Source organism: Equus caballus, chromosome 3 (genome assembly GCF_041296265.1).
Source record: "Equus caballus isolate H_3958 breed thoroughbred chromosome 3, TB-T2T, whole genome shotgun sequence".
In the NCBI taxonomy this organism is placed as follows: Eukaryota; Metazoa; Chordata; class Mammalia; order Perissodactyla; family Equidae; genus Equus; species Equus caballus.
The window spans coordinates 71,649,328-71,670,834 of record NC_091686.1 but is presented as its reverse complement, the minus strand read 5'-3'; the positions used below and the strand labels follow the sequence as shown (position 1 = coordinate 71,670,834).

The 21,507-nt window shown below is 35.2% G+C and overlaps 1 protein-coding gene across 1 annotated transcript in view; it reads right to left on the bottom strand.

Annotated features, from left to right (window-relative positions):
• Positions 1–2,817: 2,817 nt before the first annotated feature.
• LOC100068012 (UDP-glucuronosyltransferase 2C1-like) overlaps positions 2,818–21,507 on the bottom strand; it is a 30,380-nt gene continuing 11,690 nt past the window's right edge. Inside the window, exons 3-6 of the mRNA XM_070262379.1 lie at positions 19,915–20,046; positions 13,161–13,248; positions 11,586–11,805; positions 2,818–7,355 (exon numbers count right to left, since the gene is read on the bottom strand). Of these exons, the coding sequence (XP_070118480.1) occupies positions 7,076–7,355; positions 11,586–11,805; positions 13,161–13,248; positions 19,915–20,046 (720 nt within the window). The 3' untranslated portion in view covers positions 2,818–7,075. The remainder of the gene's footprint in view (positions 7,356–11,585; positions 11,806–13,160; positions 13,249–19,914; positions 20,047–21,507) is intronic.

Below are 21,507 nucleotides of genomic sequence, written 5' to 3'. Positions count from 1 at the left end.
TGTCTACAGCTAAATAACTACTAACAAACACATTCATTGATGTTACCACCACCACAGATGTGTTCAGTACCTTGGTCTCTGGTAGTCAATTTGGATGTATGTTGGGGAGTGTGAGAAGCAGTTACAGCTGGACTAAAGGCAGTCATTTTCATATAGAGCTGTATATTTGGGTTTCTAAGTAAAAACACATCTAGTGATCTTTCTTCTTTTTAATTTTACTGTTTTTTCTTGTGCATATTGCCTTGACATTCCCTATGCTCACAAGGCAATATTTGTGGTTCAGGGTTAGATTTGGGGCTTGTTGCATTAACTAGTCATACTTGGGTCCTACTAGTATTGAACAGGGCACTAGACACATGATTATCTACAGTAGAATTTTTAGCTATAGATACACATTTTGTGTAAAGGACATAAGCTCACATAGTACAGGAACGCCTTCTTCCGTATTTTCTTCTTTTCAGTACTCTGATTGCAAATGTACTTGATCAAAAGTTTAATATTAATTATGTAACTATTTCTGGACATAGAAGCAGGATTTAGGGGAATTGTCAAAGAATAATTTAGAATTTTGGGCTAGCAACAGAAAGTGCTATTACCAACCCACATCTAAAAGGCATGAGAGCTTTGTGGTTATCAGAGCCCAGTTCTTAGTGGTACTGTCCTTATTGGGTGCTGCAGGTTCTCATTGGCAAGTGCTATTGGGCCTGGTAGTATTAAGAGGCATCCCAGTGTATTTTCAGGATTTTCAAAATAGTGCTCCTTGTTCATTGCTAAGTATCATCCTAATTTCCCTTCTCTGTCTATTAGTTCTGGCAGAAGGCAGAGAACAGGCTCAGCTTTCATGTATGACGGGCCTCCAGAAGATGCCATATTTCCACTTTTAACTGACCTGTCCAAGAACATATTGTCAATTGTTTTAAGGTAATGGACATATCATGGTATGTGTGTTTCAAAATATTGCAAAGATGACTCATCCTATTTGCTTGTCATCATGTATTTATAACTGCCCTATGTGAAAGATTGCTTAGGATTCAACTTAACTAGATCTTAAGTTCATTTACTGATTTACATCACCCCAGGTGATCTGACTATCCCAACAAATAGATGCCCACCTCTCACTGGACATTTAAGAATACAACAAGCACAGGTGCATTTAAGAATAATGATGCAACTTTAATGAGGTAACCCAATTAAAAACTATGAACCAGAGAATGTGAGATGTTACAACAACATCCAGTGCCTAACTAGTATGAGAAGCCAATCTGACACAATGTCATCAACCTATTCCCATTGAGCGATCCGTGCACTTGGCTCCCTCTGTACCTCCAAGAACTATCAGTAAGCACAGGACACCTGGGGTCAGTCGAAGCAGAGAGAGAAATTTGGAGATTTGAGTCCTAAACCCCTATCCTGTATTTTTCATTTATTTAACAACTTAGCTTTCTAAGGAAATAAATTTTTAAACTGTTAGTGCTCATTATGTGGTTTGTCTTGTCACTTAGACATGCTGCCTCAGGAAATTAATTGATTTTTTGCTTCAACCTGTGTAAAACTAACATTGAAACCTCAATACAATACATATATTCAGACCACCTAGTCCATTTCCATGCTTCCTTTGTTGTAAATTGTGCTGCCTAATCAGAGGTGATGTGTGGTATAACATCACAAGAGAAAAGGCAGTCACTGAATTCATAAATAGTGGGCCTGGAGGAAAATCTGAAGGCAGAGAAGGGCAAATATGTAGTCTGAATATGTATCACCCTGTGAAGACCAAAACCTGCACCTTCCTTAGTGGAAAGAGTCCTATGCATAATTTTGATACCAATTGCATTGCTCAGAAAATGATGTTCAAAACTGGGGTCTCAACATTGATCTTAACGATTAGAATATTAAACGTATGCAATGACAGCAACTTGTTCAGTCGTGAAAGGGGAAATTACATATTTTGCAGTCCATGCTTCCAAGGCCATTTTATATGTGGGCCTATTCACAAGAAACAAGGAGGATGGGGAAAGAAGTCGACTAAAATGCATGGGATGGGTTTTCATGTTGTAGTCACTGAGTTTCTTTTGTAGTGGATGTCCTCTGATAAGTGTTCCATGGATCACAAATATCTTCAAACTCTGAACAGTATACAGTGTCTATTGCCACAGTAAATCCAGACTCTTATTCTTTTTGTTGGTAGGGATAGAGGACAAAAGCATTTTCCAGATTAACAACTGAGTACCCGATGTCAGGGGATGTGTTGATTTGCTTCACTTAAGATATCATATCTGAACCTATGATTAGGTTTATAAATTAGTTTGTGATAAATTATAGTCATTTCTATGACCCACCTTTTAGTACTCCAAAGAGATGTGTTAAATGAGGTTGTGATAGGAATCATCACCTCTGTATCTTCCAAGTCTTTTTTTTTCTTTTTTTTAAAGATTTTTTATTTTTTCCTTTTTCTCCCCAAAGCCCCCCAGTGCATAGTTGTATATTCTTCGTTGTGGGTCCTTCTAGTTGTAGCATGTGGGACGCTGCCTCAGCGTGGTTTGATGAGCAGTGCCATGTCCGTGCCCAGGATTCGAACCAACGAAACACTGGGCCGCCTGCAGCGGAGCGCACAGACTTAACCACACGGCCACGGGGCCAGCCCCCCAAGTCTTTGACAGTACGTGGATATCTGGAAATCCCCCAGAGTTATGACAGTGCTTGTGATGCATTATCTTGTTGGAAGGTGAGGAGCAGGCAATTTCAGTGGCTTCCACTTGGCCTGTTGTGAAGATCTCTAGTTTGGGTGATTGAAAGGACGCACAGACTCCATACAGAATACTCATGAAATGGTTTTAATACAGGAAAATTAGAGCTTGTGGAGTTAAAGTAGGAGAAAGAGAGTAAAGGAGAGCACCAAGGGTCCAAATGACTTCCAGGCACAGATTCCCAGGGTACTTTCTTGTTTATACAGGATAGACTTTGTCTCAGGAAATGAACCATCGAGATTTGTGCAATGAATTTTGATTGGTTGTAAATATAAAAATGATTAATGGGGTCCTCTGTGCTCCTCTAGTCCTTTAACTAAGCCAGCCTGTCTCATGGGTCACATCAGTTGTAAGCCATCAATAAACAAGTGGCCTTGGAGGCTAATGGGAAAAGGGGAGGAAGACTTTCAAACTTAAACACCAAATCTAAACAATTAGTTAGTCATACATCTTTATCTTGGCCCAGAATTGATACTAGAATCTAGAGTTCCACAAAGATAACCATGAGCCTGTCACAGTCCAGGTGAGGTGATTCAAATGGAAATTCTGTCAGTTACTAAGTTATCCACATTTTGGTTTCACAGAAATAAACAAGATGAGTCTGTGATCATACTGGATGCATTGCAAGAAGAACTGAGGGCACATCTTTACCTATAATTTGACCTTTGTGAACTCTCACTCTTACTTTTGTACCATAATGGTGTTTTGGGTCTCCAGAGATTAGTGTCAGTTCAAAGTGATTATCAAATAATATCTAGAAGATCTAGATATTTCTCTTTCTCCTGAATACAACTACCACTGTAAATACACTCTATGTAATTTAATCTAATAAAGAGATCTAACCTGGAATTGGAATCAGAATTAATTCTGATTTAGGTTTGAGATAAATTGCTTCATCACAAAGGAGCTAAGCAATCAGAAGAAAGATGTCAGAAGAAATGCTCAGAGGAAGAGTTCAGAATATGTGGGTCAAGATTGCATTATATTTTCGAGTAAGAAGAAAAAAATGAATAGCACTTCATAGCAACCTATCATCTGGACCCAGTAATGAGGAACAGGTCCATGATCAAGTCCATGTTCATAATTCTTCTGGGATTGTCATGACTGGGTAGTGGGACCATTGCTCTGTAATAAACTCTGGCAGAAAATGTACTCAACTAATTTCTGTGAGTCTTTAAGATTAGCAAATATACAAAAGTAACAGGTGAACTCACATTTTGAATTTTAGGATTCTCCAGGTGTATGGCATTGGGTCTTGTGAAGATCTGGAATGGAAGCTCACCACTCATTACAAAGGGATGGTGCAGAAGTAATACTAACAGAGGTGGTTTCTTCTACCTTTCACGCAAGCAATATGATACCATTAAGACACCTAGAATGTGAGTCTTCCTTCAATGTCAACTAGTTATTGATGCAATAGCAGTTTTATATCAATAAAGGAAGAAAGATCTAGTTTATTCTAAACTCTACAGGATTTTTAGGACCCCCACCCTCATCATTACCTGGGTGATGAGACCTTATGTCTAGCAGTTCCTGGAAAAGAGAGAGGAATTCTTAAGGAGGAATGCTAATTAGGGCCAAGGATCTCCAGGACAGTAGGGTTGTTTTGTTTTCATGGTACAATCATGATTTTATGAAACGACAATTGCTTTAAGAGTGAAAGATAGGTGGATGCATGTCGTGGTGTCATATGGATTAATTGGTATCCTATATGAGGGCTTTCATCTGAATTGATGAAAGGTCCATCTCTGAATGAGGGAAATGAATGGCAGAAAACGAGAGGGCGAGATTAGGATTTCAGCTTCTTTACCTGGGTTTTCACCCAGAATCCAGAACAATGACAGAACTGGAGTGTGATTTAGAAGTCAAGGATCATGGGGGAAAATGAAAATAGGAGTGGACGGCAGGCAGTGTTTCAGTATGCATTGCAGAACTTAGGTTCTCTGTTCCTTACACAGAAGACTGTTCTCAGTCCCAGCTGTCTAACAGTTTAAACATCATGGATACTGTTCCATTAATTTCTGAAGTGTGGTAGATCTGGTCTGCAGGTGAATCATCATTTTTGGTAAAATACGTAAAACTTCACAGAAACAAACATTTCCCTCATTGTAAAAGGCAAGCAACTTCAAAAATCAAAACATACAACACTATGAATCACTTTTTCTTTAGAACATATAGAACATAGTGTTTTGTTCACATATATATGCATGTGAATATGCACAAAATATTTGCATCTACCTATTAGAATTTCATTTAAGCTATAGTCCAGAAGAAAATTGAGCAGATTTTCATAACACAGTCACACATGTGTTGTATATAGTTTTACAATAAAGTATTTTAAAATGTGATTTTAAATGAGTAACAAAGTCAGAAATCATTAAACTCCTGACAAATGTATTCTTATTGAAACTTAACCCCGAAAAAAAAAAAAAACAGTAAGTTACATATGTTTAGCCTCTGCAAACAGAAAATTATTAATGAATGTTTTATATACTTAATATAATGATATAATGATCTACAGGTGATTTGAATAGATAAATCTTTGTTTTTAAGAAAAGCAGTCGTCTTTACAAGATAGAATATATTCATCTATTTGTCAGGGTAATTCTTTTGAATAAATAGAAACTGGTGACAAAGTATCAAATCTTGAGTGTAGTTTAACAACTCATGTTACATAATATTGAAAAGTGAAGAGATATCATGACTTTGACATAAAATGATCAAAGATTAAACTATGCTTTTAAAGACTATGATAGGAAAGAGCATCATTTTATTGCCGGAATCAACAAATCAGCACCATTGTAAATTATTGCTCTGATTACATTAAGCAGATCTTAAACCAAGCTGCTTTAGTGTTTACATTTTTAAATTCTACATCTTAAATCATTATAATTAATTATTTCGAAATCTCATAAAATTGAGATGATATCTTTTTTCTCCTATATATCTTTTAAATTAACTTCCCCTCTAAGGATTAATTGTTTACCTTCCTCTTGTTTACTATTCCTGTAAAAAACAGATATCACCCTAATGATTTGTATTGTTCTCAAAGTCATACTTTTACGCCTCTTAAGCTTGGGTTATAAATATCAAACTCTGTGCTGAATCATTTACTAAACTTGTATAATAGACAAAGTTATCACAGTTAGGTTGAGTAATTCTTTGACCTTACGGACAAGGAATTAGCAAATATATTAGAAGAGACTTTTTGGAAAAGAAAAGAAGAGAAAGCCTTACTTCTATTAAAATTCAACCTACATCTTCAAGTTTACTGCAGATTTCTGGCCAATGCTAGGTAACAAGAATCTTAAGTACTTGTGCCTAGTATAGTCATCACGGTACAGTTTATGTGAGAACCAGGAGAAGTGATGGAGGAAAGGAAGAAGAAATGGGCAAAGTAATTGAGTTTCTGAATAGATGTAGAAATTACCCCCATAGCAAATAGCATTTCTGAGAAATGCATTGCCCACCTCAAAGTATCTGAAGTGTAGCTAAATAGGTTTGCCTCTTCTTTCCAAATATGGATAAGTAAAATTAACACAAGAAAGAATTTTTTAAAAAAAATTTAAATTACCTAAAGGGATAGGCATTAAATTCCAATCATGTACTTATCTCCACCATACCACCAATCATGCAAACTTGTCAAAATCAAGTTCTCCCACTAGTTCTCTGAAGCCAGAGCATTACAATACAAATAGGTGTTATCAATATTAATTTCCAAAGCAAGACAACCCTCAAATCAAACACAAAAAATAGTCTTTGTATTGCAAGGAGGAGAAAGTCAGATGTGTCGCATGAAAGGAAACGGATGGTATAAACATGCTTCACAGAAGTGTAGAAATCCTGACAGTCTCCTGATATTTCTAATTGAAAGGGAAGCTCTGGCTATAGCGTGTTCCATCCTACTTCTTGTCTAGTAGCTTTAGAGAATATGCAGTAATTATAACATACGGGAACAAAAATGATGTCAAATATTTAGAAAACGTTCAATATGATTGACACTGAATATAGAATTAATCATTATGTTCCTAAGGCCTCAAACAGCATCTCAATTTCTTGAACTGAAACAAATGAATCAACTAGAGCACTAAGATTTCAATAGTAGCAACTTCCATGTTCTTATATATTTGTCTTCTCTTTTTAAAGACTAGATTACTTAACACCTTAATTCTAAATCTTGTACCCAACTCAATGGAAGAGATTTTAATCTCTCACTTGATAAGCTGAGGGATGCACAAGAGCTTGGAAGAGTAGGAGAAGAGTCTCTTCAAATCAGTAGCTGGATTAATTGGGTGGACCCTATCAAGACTTCCAGCCAAACACAAAGAAAATTATTCTCTCTTTTTCTTCTTTCCTGTCTTCCCAAACTTCCAGCAACAGAACAGGCAACATTTTGTGACCAGAAACATAATAGTTGCCACACAGGCCAGCAGGAACCCAATCACATCCAAAGAACGGTACTGGTACCAGGTGAGATCGTAGGAGGCTGGCCGCAGGTGTTTGGCTCCTTTGTGGCGCATGACAAACTGAATCCAGAAGACTGCTCGATCCAGGGGCTTCATAGGCTGATCATGGTGAATTCTTGATAACCTCATAGCATTCTCTTTATAGCTAAAGATTGGATGCATAGATAGCAACTTGAAAAATTCATGAAGAACATGATATGCTTAATTATGTTATGTTCTTAACAGTTACTATGTAACTATATAATAAACTTCTCGTTGATGATAGCACCAAGAACCTAGAATGCATATGACAATTTATTTTCTCATGAGAAACTTCTAGATATGGTGACCTATCGGTTGGAATTATTCAATATTTCAAAGTCTAAGTAATAATGGGAGGTAGGGGAGAAAATAATTTCTGATTGGAAACAGGATTTGAAAAGTTCAGAAATAAGAATGCAGACTATGTCTGTTAAGAATACAGAATTTTAATCTAATTTGTTAAGTGTGGTTTTAGGAACAAGACAGTGAAAGGAAGGATCACTGAGGGGCAGATCTATGATGAAGAGACTCCCTTCTCCCTCTACATGTTTGGTCTGGAGTGTAAGTGTTGACAAAAAGTTAGTCTTCAACAGTAGCAGGTAATGGTTTTTGTTTATGACCCACCTGCCTCTGACATTTCAGACTGAACCAAAAAGCTTAATGTGACCCTATGGGCAAAAAGTAGGGCCTGAGAGTAAGTAGAGGCTGAGATCTTTGCTGCAAGCTACAGAAGTCAGTGTTGAGAAGGGACAATGGCAATAGTGAGAACACAAATCCTTCTAACTTCACTCAAGGAACAAAAGACTAGGCCAGAGTTTTGGTTTAAGATTTGGATGGCTGACCTAGAAGAAGGATTTCCTTGAATTTGTGAAGGAGTTGAAGGAAGGAGGTAATTCTTCCACACTGAAGTGCAATCATCATTTCAGGAGAATATAGAACATTGAATTGTAGAAAATACTGGAACAACATGTAGAAAGTTCTGAGGAAGAGAATGGGGAATCAGAAAAATTATGCAAAGCCCTGTTGCGCTTTGCTTTTAAAACAAGAAGACAGGCTTTCCTTAAAATGCAAGAATTTAAGGCATAAGTTCCTATGGATATATGTCAGGAAAAAAAAGAAACAACAACAAAAGCTCCAAGACACGAAAGTAAAATATTTGTTAGAGAACAAATTAAGAAAACCGAAACAACTCAGGAATAGAAAGACTGAGGTAAAACACGAATGAGACTATTAAATCCATATAAATACCAAACTAGGGTTAAGCAATAGTGGAAATTATGGGCATAGACAAGATGTATATGTTGTAAGCCTTAGCAATGAAGTAATGATAATACATCAAACAAAAATTAGGATGTGAGGTTTAAGAGACAAGCATGAGAGGTTGAGAAGTGACTTTAGAGTGAGCAGTCATTATATGTTGACCAAATTGGAAACATTTTAAAAACATTTTTCCTAATCTTGTCAATATTAGTTCATAGGTTTATATGTAATTTTAGAGCTTAATGTGTTAAAGAATATTTATCCAAATCCTGGCCATTCTTTTAATTTGATTATGGTTTCTTTCACTCTCTGAATATATTTACTGGATTTATTTCAAATAAAACAACATGATTAATGTAATCATTTATTGTTGAGAAATTATGTGTCTATTTATGAGCACAGTTACGTTTATTTGAAATTAAATAATATTACCAAGAAACATCAAAATGAAAGGATTTTTCAGCTTTACTTAGGTATAATTGAAATATAACAATGTATAAGTTTAAGGTGTATGACCTGTATCTTCATACACTTATACGTTGCAATATGTTCACCACTTTAGCATTATCTAATAACTCTATCACATCATATAATTACCATGTTTTTTTTTTTTTTGTGGTGAGAACATTTAGGATCTACTCACTTAGCAACTCTCAAGTATGTAATACAGTATTATTAACTATAATTACCACGCTTTACAAAGATCCCTGGTACATATTCATTCTTTACAGGTAAGTTTGTACCCTTTAACCTATATATCTCCACCCTCTGAATCCCTAGGCCTTGGTAAACACCAGTGTCTACTCTCTGTTTCTGTTAGTTTGGCTTTTTGGGTTACACATATAAGTGATTCCATAAAGTATCCGCCTTTCTCTGTCTGACATGTCACTTAGCATAATGCCTTGAAGAACATCCATGTTGTCACCAATGGCAGGATTTCCTTCTTTCCCATGGTTGAATAATATTCCATTGTATACATACACAACATCTGCTTTATCCATTCATCCATTCACAGCCATTTAGGTTGCATCCATATCTTGGCCATTGTGAATAATGCTGCAAAGAACATGGGAGTGCAGATAACTTTTCCATATCCTTTTTCATTTCAGTTGGATGTATACAAGGAGTGGGATTGCTGAATCATGCAGTAATTCTATTTTTCATAGCTTGAGGAAACTCCTTACCGTCTTCCATAGTGGCTGTACCAATTTACATTCCCAGCAAAAGTGAGTGTATGTTCCCTTTTCTCCACATCATCACCAGCACTTCTTCTACCTTGTCTTTTCATGACAGCCATTCTGTCAGGTGTGAGGTGATATCTCATTGTGGTTTTGATTGCATTTCCTGATAATTAGTGATGTTGAGCCACTTTTCATGTACCTCTTGGCCATTTGTATGTCTTCTTTGGAAAAATGTCCATTCAATACTCCTCATTTTTTTATCTACTTGGTTTTCTTTGTTTTCCTATTGGGTTATATGAGTTTTTTATATTTTTTAGATATTAACGCCTTATCAGATATATAATTTGCAAATATTTTCTCCCATTCCACAAGTTGCCTTTCATTTGGGTGATGCTTTCTTTTGCATATAGAATCCTTTAAGTTTGTTGTACTCCCACTTGTTGATCTTTGCCTTTGTTCCTCGTGCTGTTGATGTCATATCCAAAAAATCATTGGCAAGACTTATATAAAGGGACCTTTCCTCTAGGTTTTCTTCTATGAATTTTATGGTTTCAGGTCTTACATTTAAGTCATTAATCCATTTCCAGTTAATTTTTGTGAGTGGTGTAAGATAGTGGTACTGTTTCATTCTCCTGCACGTGATATCCAGTTTTCCCAGCATCATTTATTGAGGAGACTGCTTTGGCTATTTGGGGTCTTTCGTGGCTCCATATAAATTTAGAATTGTTCTTTTCCATTTCTGTGCCCCAAAAGGCTTACGGACATTATCACTTAACCCGATCTTCACCTTTCCTGATGAGGAACTATTTCTAGTTGGGAAGCTCCCTCCTGGCACTGAGCAATGCTTCGGGAGGGGATGATGCTGGCAAAAAGAAGCTCTTGCCCTTCTGTTCTTGAGCAATTGTTCTGTTTTTGTTTCACTGTGTTGCTAAAATTTGTTGAGCAGAATCTTGAGGTCTCCCAAAGCTGATTTTGTTCATGGATAACTATCTAATTATTGATTTTTGTCCAGAGATGGAAAAGCTGGGACTTCTGTGTTGCCATTTGGACCTCTCAATTTTACTTTATTTTCTTAGGCTTTCATTTATTTATTTATTTAATTTATTTGTTTTTGGAGGGAGGGAGATTAGCACTGAGCTAACATCTGTTGCCAATCTTCCTCTTTATTTTCCTTTTTCTCCCCAACCCCAGAAGCTACTTGCATATCCTAGTTCTAATTGATTCTAGCTCATCTATGTGGGATGCCACCGCAGTATAGCTTGATGAGTGGTGTGTAGGTCCAAGCCCAGGATCCAAACCAGTGAACTCTGGGCTGCTGAAGCCGTGTGCGTGAACTTAACCACTTGACCTTGGGGGTGACCCCTGTTTCCTTTCTCTTGTTCTAAATTAAAATATTGCAATATAGAATTTTTTTTTGTTAAAAACTAGCAGGATGCAATTTTATAAAATAATTTCTCTTTTTCTTTATCCTTTATAAATTAGCAAAAGAAAATATCTGAAGTAATACTTCTCTATTGGTAATTAGTTAGAGCTTCAAGAGGAGAGTTAAGTGATTTTTAATTTTTGTTTCTCTATGTTTTTGTTATATTACCTAAATTCTTTATAGCAGTAATATCTGCAATTTGTGAGAAATTAACAGTAGTTATTGTAAATAATAAATAAAGATTTGCATCTCTTTAGCAAGCTTATTTTATTTACATTAATTTAGTGTTTCTTTGAGGTTGATCTATCACCCATTAACTGTAGGTGATTCAAAATGCCACCACAGAATTCGAGTGGTATAAGATAATTGTATTTTATATTAATTATGTGCTGGTGATTATTTAAAAGTAACCAATTTAAAGTTGAATAAAACAATTTATTTCTTTTAAAACACTAGATGCTTCTCAGTAAAGAATATATTCTATACTCACGAAGGGTTGTTAATAACTGCCTTCAAAGCGTTAAGCAGATCGGAAGTGGTCATCACATGCAAGTCTACTTCAACAGCTGCCCCTTTGGCCTTCACACGAGCAATATTGCCAAACTGATCACTGAATACGGGAATTCCCACCATTGGTACTCCGTGGTAAATAGCTTCATAGATTCCATTTGTTCCACAGTGAGTGATAAAAGCTCTGGTTTGGGGATGACCTAACAGGAAAAAATATACCATTATTCTAATCTGAGATAGTTTCATAAACAGAAAATCATGGTAGGTGTACAAACATTGATTCAATTAGGCAACATCTTCTATACAATTCTGTGCTATGAGGTCATATATAAAGTCCTATAAACTGTAAAGAAAGCAGCAATTAGTTATTCCAGCAATTAATCCATTCCATATACCTGTGAGAAGGTTTCTGTGGAGTCTAAATGATGGAGAATAGTTGTCAGGTCGACAATTTCTGGGGGTAAGGAATACATTAACAAAAACAATGGAAAGATTGAAGAAATGAAACTCTTGTGTGGATGGGGAAGGGGAAGCAGGATGTGCAGGGTTTCAATGGGAGAACGTTGTACTAACAAGCTAGAAAGATAGGGCGAGTTCATGAAGTACTCTGTTTAAGATAATGGAATTTTGCACTTGACTTTATAGTAATATGGAGCCATTTATAATATTAGAAATGATGAATAGAATTACCAGAATTTTATTTTCAAATAGTTATAGTGGGGAAGAGAGAAGAGAGGTTGTTGAAAATGGATACAGAGACTCAGGAGATACTGCAATATTCTATGTCAAAGTTAATGAGACCCTGATTTAAAGGTGTGTTGACTCTGATTCTGAGGATGGAGAGATCGTGTCATAAATGGGAGAATTATAACTTCCATATTCATGTTGAAACCTGACAAAGACTCTCCTTGACCAAACTCTAGTCAGGCTCTTCTGAACTTTCTTTTCAACTAGACCCTGAATTTTGGGCTTCTGTATGTTGTCTCTGCATGTCTAATTTTAGCAAGAATCCAGCTAAGTCAGTTTAGTAAGACTCTCCCAGACTCAATATCTGGTCACCATTTATATCTGATCAGTTTCCTAATCCATCAGCACACCACAGGTGATGTCTGATCACCCTGATCTGCCTTCAGCAAGAATCTGGGTAGGTCAGTTTAGCCAGGGTCTCCCCATGCCCTTGAGGTTTCCCAAGTGTAATTTTCCATCCAGTGACACCTCCTCCCCTCCCCATCTGCCCTGCTACTCTGTTCCTTGGCTATAAAATCCCTACTTTTCCTTTTTGTTCTCAGAGCTGAGTCCAGTCTCTCTGTCTCACTGCAAAAGTCCACTTCAGTGATGGTCTTCAACAAAGTGTGCCTTACAGTCCTTAGCAAGTATCATGGAAAATTGTTTCTTTAAGAAACTTCAGAAAAAATGTAAAGAAGACATGAAGTGGGTTTTTTTTTTTTTTTTGCTGGTTTTGAATACAAATTTGTTGTATATATCTGTTGTTGAGTAATCATTCAGATTAAATCCTCATTCAACTTTGTTTAGTTTTGCTTCTCTTTGATCTTACCAAGAAGATCATTCTGTGGAATCCAGTCATATAGCTGTGTATTGGGTCCTAATGTATCTGGTTTCTTTCCTGTGTATCTCCAGAGAACCTGTTATGATAAATTCCTTTATTAGATTTTCAGAATCACATTATTCAGTTCTTAGAATCAATCTAGTTCAATGCTTCCATGTAAAAGGTGAGCAAACTGAGGCCCTAAGTAAATAAGTAATTGGTGTTTTTAAACCTTTGAAACTGGAGCTACCCTTCAAATGCTTGCAATAGTCCTAACAGATAGGCTGCCATCAATAGGACATTTCTCACTTGGCAGATGAGAAAAACAAAACAATCTGTATCTGAAATAATTATATATTGGTATTACTAGGCCATTCTGGTAAAGGGAAGTTTTAAATGGAGTTTTATGAAGCAAAGGGAAGGATGTTGCTTAAATTCACTTTAAGAATTTGTTAGTGTTTTGAACTTTTCTTACTTATTTGGCAGTAACTAGAAGCAAGCATTGTCTTTTTTTATTATGGAAAAATATGCATAATGATATTTGTTATTTTAATCTCTTGCAAGTATACAATTTGGTGGCATTAATTATATCCACAATGTTGTGTAACTATCACCACTATCTACACCTCCACAGTTTTCATCATCCCACACTTAAACACTGCCTAATTAAACAGTAACTCCCTCTTGCCCTGCGCTCCAGTCCCTGATGACATCTATTTTACTTTCTGTCTCTAAGAATGTGATTACTCCAGGTACCTCATAAAAGTGAAATCATACAGTATTTTTCTTGTTCTGACTGGTTTATTTCACCCAGCATTGTGTCCTGATGGTTCATCCATATTACGATGTATTAGAATTTCCTTCCTTTTTAAGACTTAATAATATTGCATTGTGTGCACATACTACATTTTGTTTATCCATTCATTTGGTTATTGTGAATGATGTTCTTATGATTATTGTGTACAAAAACTTATTCAAGTTTATGCTTTCAATTCTTTTGTATATATAGCTAAAATTAGAGTTATTGCATCATAAGGTAGTTCTATGTTCTCATGTTTTAAGGAACTGCAAAACTGTTTTCCACAGTGGCTGCATCATTTTTCACTCCTACCAGCAATGCCCAACAGTTGCAATTTCTCCACATCCTACTCACACTTGTTATTTTCCATTTTTTGAAAATAATCATCCTAATGAGTGTGGAGTGGTATCTCATCGTGCTTTTGATTTGTATTTCCCTAATGATTAATGATGTTGAGTCTCTCTTTATGCACTTGTTGACCATTTGTATATCTTCTATGAACATATGTCTATTCAAGTTCATTCTCATTTTTTAACTGGGTTTTTGTTGTTGTTGAGTTGTAGGAGTTATTTATGTATTGTGGATATTAATCCCTTATCAGACACACGATTTGCAAATATTTTTAACAATCTGTAGACACTGTGTTTTGCTATGTTAATAGGATCTTTTGATGCACAGAAGTTCTCTCAAGTAGTTGAAGTCCAGTTTATCTGCTGTTTCTTTTCTTGCCTGTGCTTTTGGTGTCATTATCTGTGAAATAATAGCCAAACTCAATGTGAGAAAGATTTTTCTCCAATACCTTCTTTTGACAGTTTCATAGTTTTACCTCTACAGTCTAGGTCTTTGGTTCATTTTGAGTTAATTTATTTATCTAGAATAAACTAAGGGTCCAATTTCATTCTTTTGCATGTGGCTACCAAGATTTAACCAGCACTATTTTGAAGAGACTGTTCTTTCTCCATTGAAGGGTTTTAAACCTTTGCTGAAAATCAACTGACTATATATGTGAGGGTTGATTTCTGACTCTATCTTGTATTCAATTGGTTTATATATCTGTTTATATGCCAGCACTACACTGTATAACTTATTGTAGTTTCATAGTAAATTTCAAAGATAGAAAGTGTGAGTCATCTAATTTATTCTTTTTCAAGATTATTTTTTCTCTATTTGTGGCTCTTGCAGTTCCATATGATGTGGAGGATTATATTTTCCATTTCTACAAAAATTCTGATGTAATTTTCATAGGCATTGTATTGAGTCTGTAGATTTCTTTGTTCAGTGTTGACATCTTACCCATGTTAAGTATTCCTATCCATGAACATGTGATGGCTTTTCATTTACGTAGGTCTTTTTTAATTCCATGAAGTAATGTTGTTTTGTAGTTTTCAGCATACAAACATTTCACCTTCTTGTTTAGATTTATTCTTAAGCATTTAATTCATTTAGTTGTTCTTTTAAATGGAATTGCTTTCTTAATTTCATGTTCAGATTGTTCATTGATGGTGCATATATGCACAACTGATTTTTGCGTGTGGATCCTGTATCCTGCAACTTTGTTGAATTTGGTTACTGGTTCTGGTAGCTTTTTGCAGATTCTTGGTGATTTTCTGGATATAGAATTCTGATATCTGCAAATAGAAAAAGTTTTACCTTTTCTTTTCCCGTTTGAATGCCTTTTATTTCTTTTCTTGTGTAATATCCTGAGCTATAACTTCTGGTCCAATGCTAAATAGCAACAGTAAAAGCAGACATCCTTGTGTCTTTCCTTACATTAGGAGGAAAGCTTTTAGTTTCCACTATGGAGTAAGATGTTAGCTGTGGGTCTTAAAAAATATCATTTAGCATATTGAGGAATTTTCCCTCTATTTCTAGTCTTATCAAGAATGAATATTGGATTTTGTCAAATGTTGCTTTTGTGTGTAAGTGGAAATGATCATTTTTTTTACTTCATTCTATTAACGTAATATGTTACACTAATTTCACATGTTGACCCACTCTTGAATTCCTGGGATAAATTGCATTTTATTATGGTGAATACTTCTTTCAGTATTCTGTTGGATTTGATGTGCTAATACATTTTTTAGGTTTTTTTACATCTATATTTACAAGGGACCTTGTACTGTAATTTTATTTTCTCGTGAAGTCCTCATCTGGCATCTCTATCTGGGTAAAGGGTCCTCACAGAAAAATTTAGGAAGTGTTCCCTCTTCTACAAATTTTTGGAGGACTTTGAAAAGGGTTAGTTTAATTCTTTAATTCTTCTTTAAATGTTTAATATAATTTACCAGTGAAACTATGTGATTCAGGACATTTCCTTGTTGAGAGATTTTTATTAGTAATTCAATCCCTTATTTTGTTATAAGTCTGTTGATGTGTTCTATTTCTTCTCCAATCAGATTAAAAAACTTATGCGTTTCAAGGAATGTATCTATTTCTCTAGGTTGTCTAACTGTTTGGAGTACAATCGTTCATAATATCCTTCTTATAATCCTTTTTATCTCTGTAAAGTCAGCAGTGTTCTCTCCATGTTCTACTGATTTTAGTCATTCACATCTGCTTTTTTCTCTTTGCCACTCTGGTTAAAGGTTTGATAATTTTGTTGATCTTTTCCAAGAACTAACTTTTGGTTTCATTAATTTTCTCTATTGTTTTTCTGTTGTGTGTTTTATTTGTCTTTTCTCTAGTCTTCATTATTTCCTTCTTTCTGCTTGCTTTGGGTTTATTTTGGCTTCTTTTTCTAATTCTTTAAGATATAAATTAGGCTATTGATTTCATATCTTTCTTCTTTTCCAGTGTAGGCATTTCCAGCTATAAATTGCCCTCTGAGAACTACTTTCACTGCATCTCATCAGTTTCAGTCTGTTCCACTTTCATTGATTTTAAAGTGTTTTTTAATTGTCCTTGTGATTTATTCTTTGACTCTCCGGTTCTTAACTTCAGTAGCATACAAAAACTCTACTCCTTTTATCGCCATCCCTCCTTCTGTTAATGATGTCACAAATTACGTATTTATACATTGTTTTTCTAATAATGTCAATTAATAATGGTTTTTCATAACTTTCTCTTTTCAGTCAGTGAGAATGTAAAAATGTGGTGTTAGCGGCTGGCCCGGTGGAATAGTAGTTAAGTTTGCACATTCTGCTTCTCGGTGGCCTGGGTTTCACCGGTTTGGATCCCAGGTGCGGACATGGCACAGCTTGGCAAAAGCCATGCTGTGGTAGGCGTCCCATGTATAAAGTAGAGGAAGATGGGTATGGATGTTAGCTCATGGCCAGTCTTTCTCAGCAAAAAGAGGAGGATTGGCAGTAGTTATCTCAGGGTTAATCTTCCTCGAAAAAAAAAAAAGAACAAACCCCAAAAAGAAACAGCAACAAAAAAGTGGAGTTATATTCAAAAGTGCAGTAATCGTACCTTTTATAATTACCTTCGTAGTTACCTTTACTATAGATCTTTAGTTCTTATGTTTTGTGTTACAGTCAGGCAGCCTTTTATTTCAACCTGAAAGAATCTCTTTTTCATTTCTTCTAAGGCAGGTCTAGTGGTAATGATCTCCCCAACTGTTGTTTACCTGGGAATGTTTTAATTTATACTTCATTTTTGAGGAAATTCTTGCATGACATAAGATCTTCAGTTGAGAATTTTCACTTTCACCACTTTGAGAATATCAACCAACTGCCGTCTGGTCTCCAAGTTTTCTCATGAGAAATTGGCTGATCATCTTATTGATCATGTATGTGATGAATGGCTTCTCTCTTGCTGTTTTCAAGATTCTCTTATTGTCTTTGCTATTCCACAGCTTGATTATAATGTGTCTTGTTGAGGGAGTTTATCTTACTTAAAGTTTGTTAATCTTCTTGGATTTATAGATTCATTTCTCCCTTGAAATTTGGGAAAGTTGCAGCCATTATTACTTCAAATATTATTTTGCCCCTTTTTTTTCTTTCTGGGGCTCCCACAGCATATGTTTTTCTCTGCTTAATGATGTCTCACAAGTCTCTTAGGCTTTGTTCACTTTTCTTCATTTATTTTTCTTTCTGTGCCTCTGACTCAATAATGTCAATCATCCTTTCTTCAAGTTTGCCAGTTCTTTCTTCCACCTGTTCATATCTGCTTTTCAGTCACTGAGATGAATTTTTCATCTCAGCTATGGTAATCCTCAGCTCCAGATTTATTTTTGTTCTTTTTATAATTTCTGTCTCTTTGATATTTTCATTTTGTTCTTTCATTGTGACTTCTCTTTATCAGTATCTTCTTTTAGTTCTTTGATCATCCTTAGATAATTGTTCTAAAGTTTTTTCTAGTAATTCCAACCTCTAAGATTCCTCAGGGATGCTTTCTCTCAATTTATTTTGACCCTTTGAGTGAGCCATGCTTTCATCTATCTTTGTATGCCCTGTGATTTTTGTAGAGACCTGGACATTTGATTCTCATAATGTATTAACCCTGAAAATCAGATTCTCTTCTTTCCTTGTGGTTTTTCTTTTTTTCGGTTATTGAAGGGTGTCTCTTTGCAAGAATCAAGCTGACATGAGACTTTAACTGTTCGCAAATCTTTTCTGAGCCTCTCTGTATCTCTCTCTAGATATGCACATGGCTTTCTAAATTCAACTTTATGTGCAGATGCTTTAAAGTGGACTGTTTCTCCCAAGTGGAGAAAATGGATAAATGAAAAAAAAAAGTATTGCTCCTTCAAATCTCCTGAAACTTGCTTTTTCTAGTGAGATTTGAAACAACCGTGGCCAAATTTCATTCCTCTACCTTGGTGATTAAGCCAGCAGTCAAGAATTAGAATACAGAAGCCCAATGTCTGGAGGATGTGGTCATTATTGCCAACTCTGGCTCTACCCAGTTATACCAGGAATACAGGCATTTTACCTGACGGGGTCTGGAAGATGGAGGATTTGAAGCTGCTGCTCTGCTAAAGACTGAAATTGACCAATTTTAATTAATTGCTGTGTACCAGCCAAGCTTTACCCTGGAAGTTGTGAGTGCTCTGATGGACTTCAGAGTTCCAGTAGAGTGACTTCAGAGAGTTTCTGCCAGCACAATTGTTTTAGGTTAAAACGCATATCCTTGGTGCTTTCTACACCATCCTGATGTCACCGTTAAGCATTTTATTTTAATGGAATATAAAAATCAATATTTTTAGGATGATCGTTTTAGATTAAATATTTAAATGCATACTGCTGCCACAAACGACTTTTCAAAGAAATTTGGTTATAAATACAAGTATTGTTATGATCATTTAGAAGTTAGCATGACTTTTATTTGTCTATTTTATCTAAAGCTAGAGAGGAAAAATATTCCTGGCAGTATAAAAACAACATTACTCAATTATAATTTAGAATGATGTTAATAAATAACATCACATTTTGTAGTAACATCATAGAGTGAACTGCACAAATCTTTTACTATATTACTAACAATTTTAACTGTTTAAATAGAAGAATCATTATTTAGAAGTACTCCAGGAATCGTAGCTGTCAGTTCCAGGTGCAAGCTGGGTCTGATCCAAAACCATAAATTATAAGGAAATATGGTCCCAAGGGACATTGTGAATTGAGGTCGTGTTTTTGAATATCTTTTCCTTTATGTTAGCTGTACCTGATATGCATGCCTCAGATTTAAAAAGCAAAGAAACACCGCAAAACAGGATTAGCTTACAGGGAAGTCTTAAAACCTACCCATAAAGTTGACAGATTGTTTAAGACCAGTGAATGATTTAGTTTTAGTTCATTATTTAAAGTAAATACTGCAAAATGCTTGCCTGAAAGTAATGCCAGTTTTAAAGCAAGAGAGCAGTCAAATTTTTTTAGCTAATATCTTCTAACATTCAATATTTCTTTAAGGCTCAAATTGACAATAACAGTACCAATAGCTTTTTCTACATTTGTAAAGTACACTTTCAACGAGACTTTCATGGATTTTAAAATAGCTACCCTTCAAAGAATAAGATTATCTGACCTTCTGTGGAATCTGGGCGAGGGCTGATGCAATCATGTTAGACTTTTCTTCTGTGAGGTTTTGGATCATTGACCCCAGAGTAAATACCACAACTCCATCTTTGCCTGAACTCTGGACAAACTCATCTAACTCCTGTAAAGAAAACAGTCTTTGTAATATGAAAGTCTAGAGTTTGAAGAATAAAACAGTCACACACTTTTCTCAATGTGTCTGAATTATTAAAACAGTTCTGACTTTTCATACATAAACCATTTTACAGTATGAAACATGATCTGAAATCACTGGTTATTAGGCAAATTAAAATGATTTAAATTGAAGGTTTCCATCCAGATTGTTCTAAACATTTCTGAGGTGTGTTTGTGTGTGTGTTTGTTTTAACAAATTTTTGATTACTTGTTATTTTCTTCAAGGTGCTCAGCTCTTTACAGGTCTCATTTAGCTTAAGTATATGATGATCTGAAGAGATATGTATACATATGCAGATGAGAAAGCTGTCTCAGAGAGATTAAGTACTTTGTTCAAGGCTACACAGCATTAGGTGGCAGAACCAAATTTCTAAATTAAGCTTGTAGATTATAAAGCCAATGACCATATCTAATACTCTCTACTGCCTTCCAACATCCTCTCCACAATACTCCAAATGGAGAAGATTTGAGTGGCACTCTAAGACATATAGCTCTGGTTCTTCAAATCATATTTGGTCTTGGATAATGTGAAGATTGTCCTTAACTTTTATGCTGTATCAGTCAGCATAATGACATGCTAATGGTTTATTTACTTTGTTTTACTGTTTTTTAAATTTTCTTTTATTTTGGTTCCATTCATACTTCATATAAGCTTCCCCAAACACATCTAGGAATGAGGTAGCCTTACAACTTTCTGACCAAATAAGTAATATAGAAACACCTGTAATGCATGCTCTGGAGAGAACAGTAATATGGAAATGTACAGCTTTTCATTCAAAATAAAAATAGCATATTTAATCATGTTGAAGTAAAAAGAAATCTTTTCACCCTATGATTAAGTACTAATCAAACTAAAAGAACCAAATAAGACAAAAAAAAAATGTGTGAGGATCTAAAGGAGAAGACATAAATTTTGTAAACATGTAAATGACAATATTGGGGAAACAAAGATAACCAATAACCAGATCATTATAAATAATAGTTGGTCATATTCATAATCATTACACAAAACAATATTTCTTCACAACAGCAATATCCAACCTGAACTTTTAAAATGAATCGTCTTTCACTGTAGTAATTGAAAATATAAACTGTTTAAGAGTAGTAACACATGTGCTTTCATTGAAAGAAGTTTCAAATTCTAGCAAATGAAATGGAAAAAGACCCTAATAGATAAATGTATTGTGTGTATTAGTGTTCTCCAGAGAAACAGAACGAATAAGATGTGTATCTGTATCTATGTATCTATATCAATCCATCTATCTATCTATCTATCTATCTATCTATCTATCTATCTATCTGTAGAGACAGATTTATTTTAAGGAAAAGGCTCATGAGATTATGGAGCCTGACAATTCCAAAATCTGCAGGGTAGGCCATCAGGCTGGAGATCCTGAGAAGAGCCAAT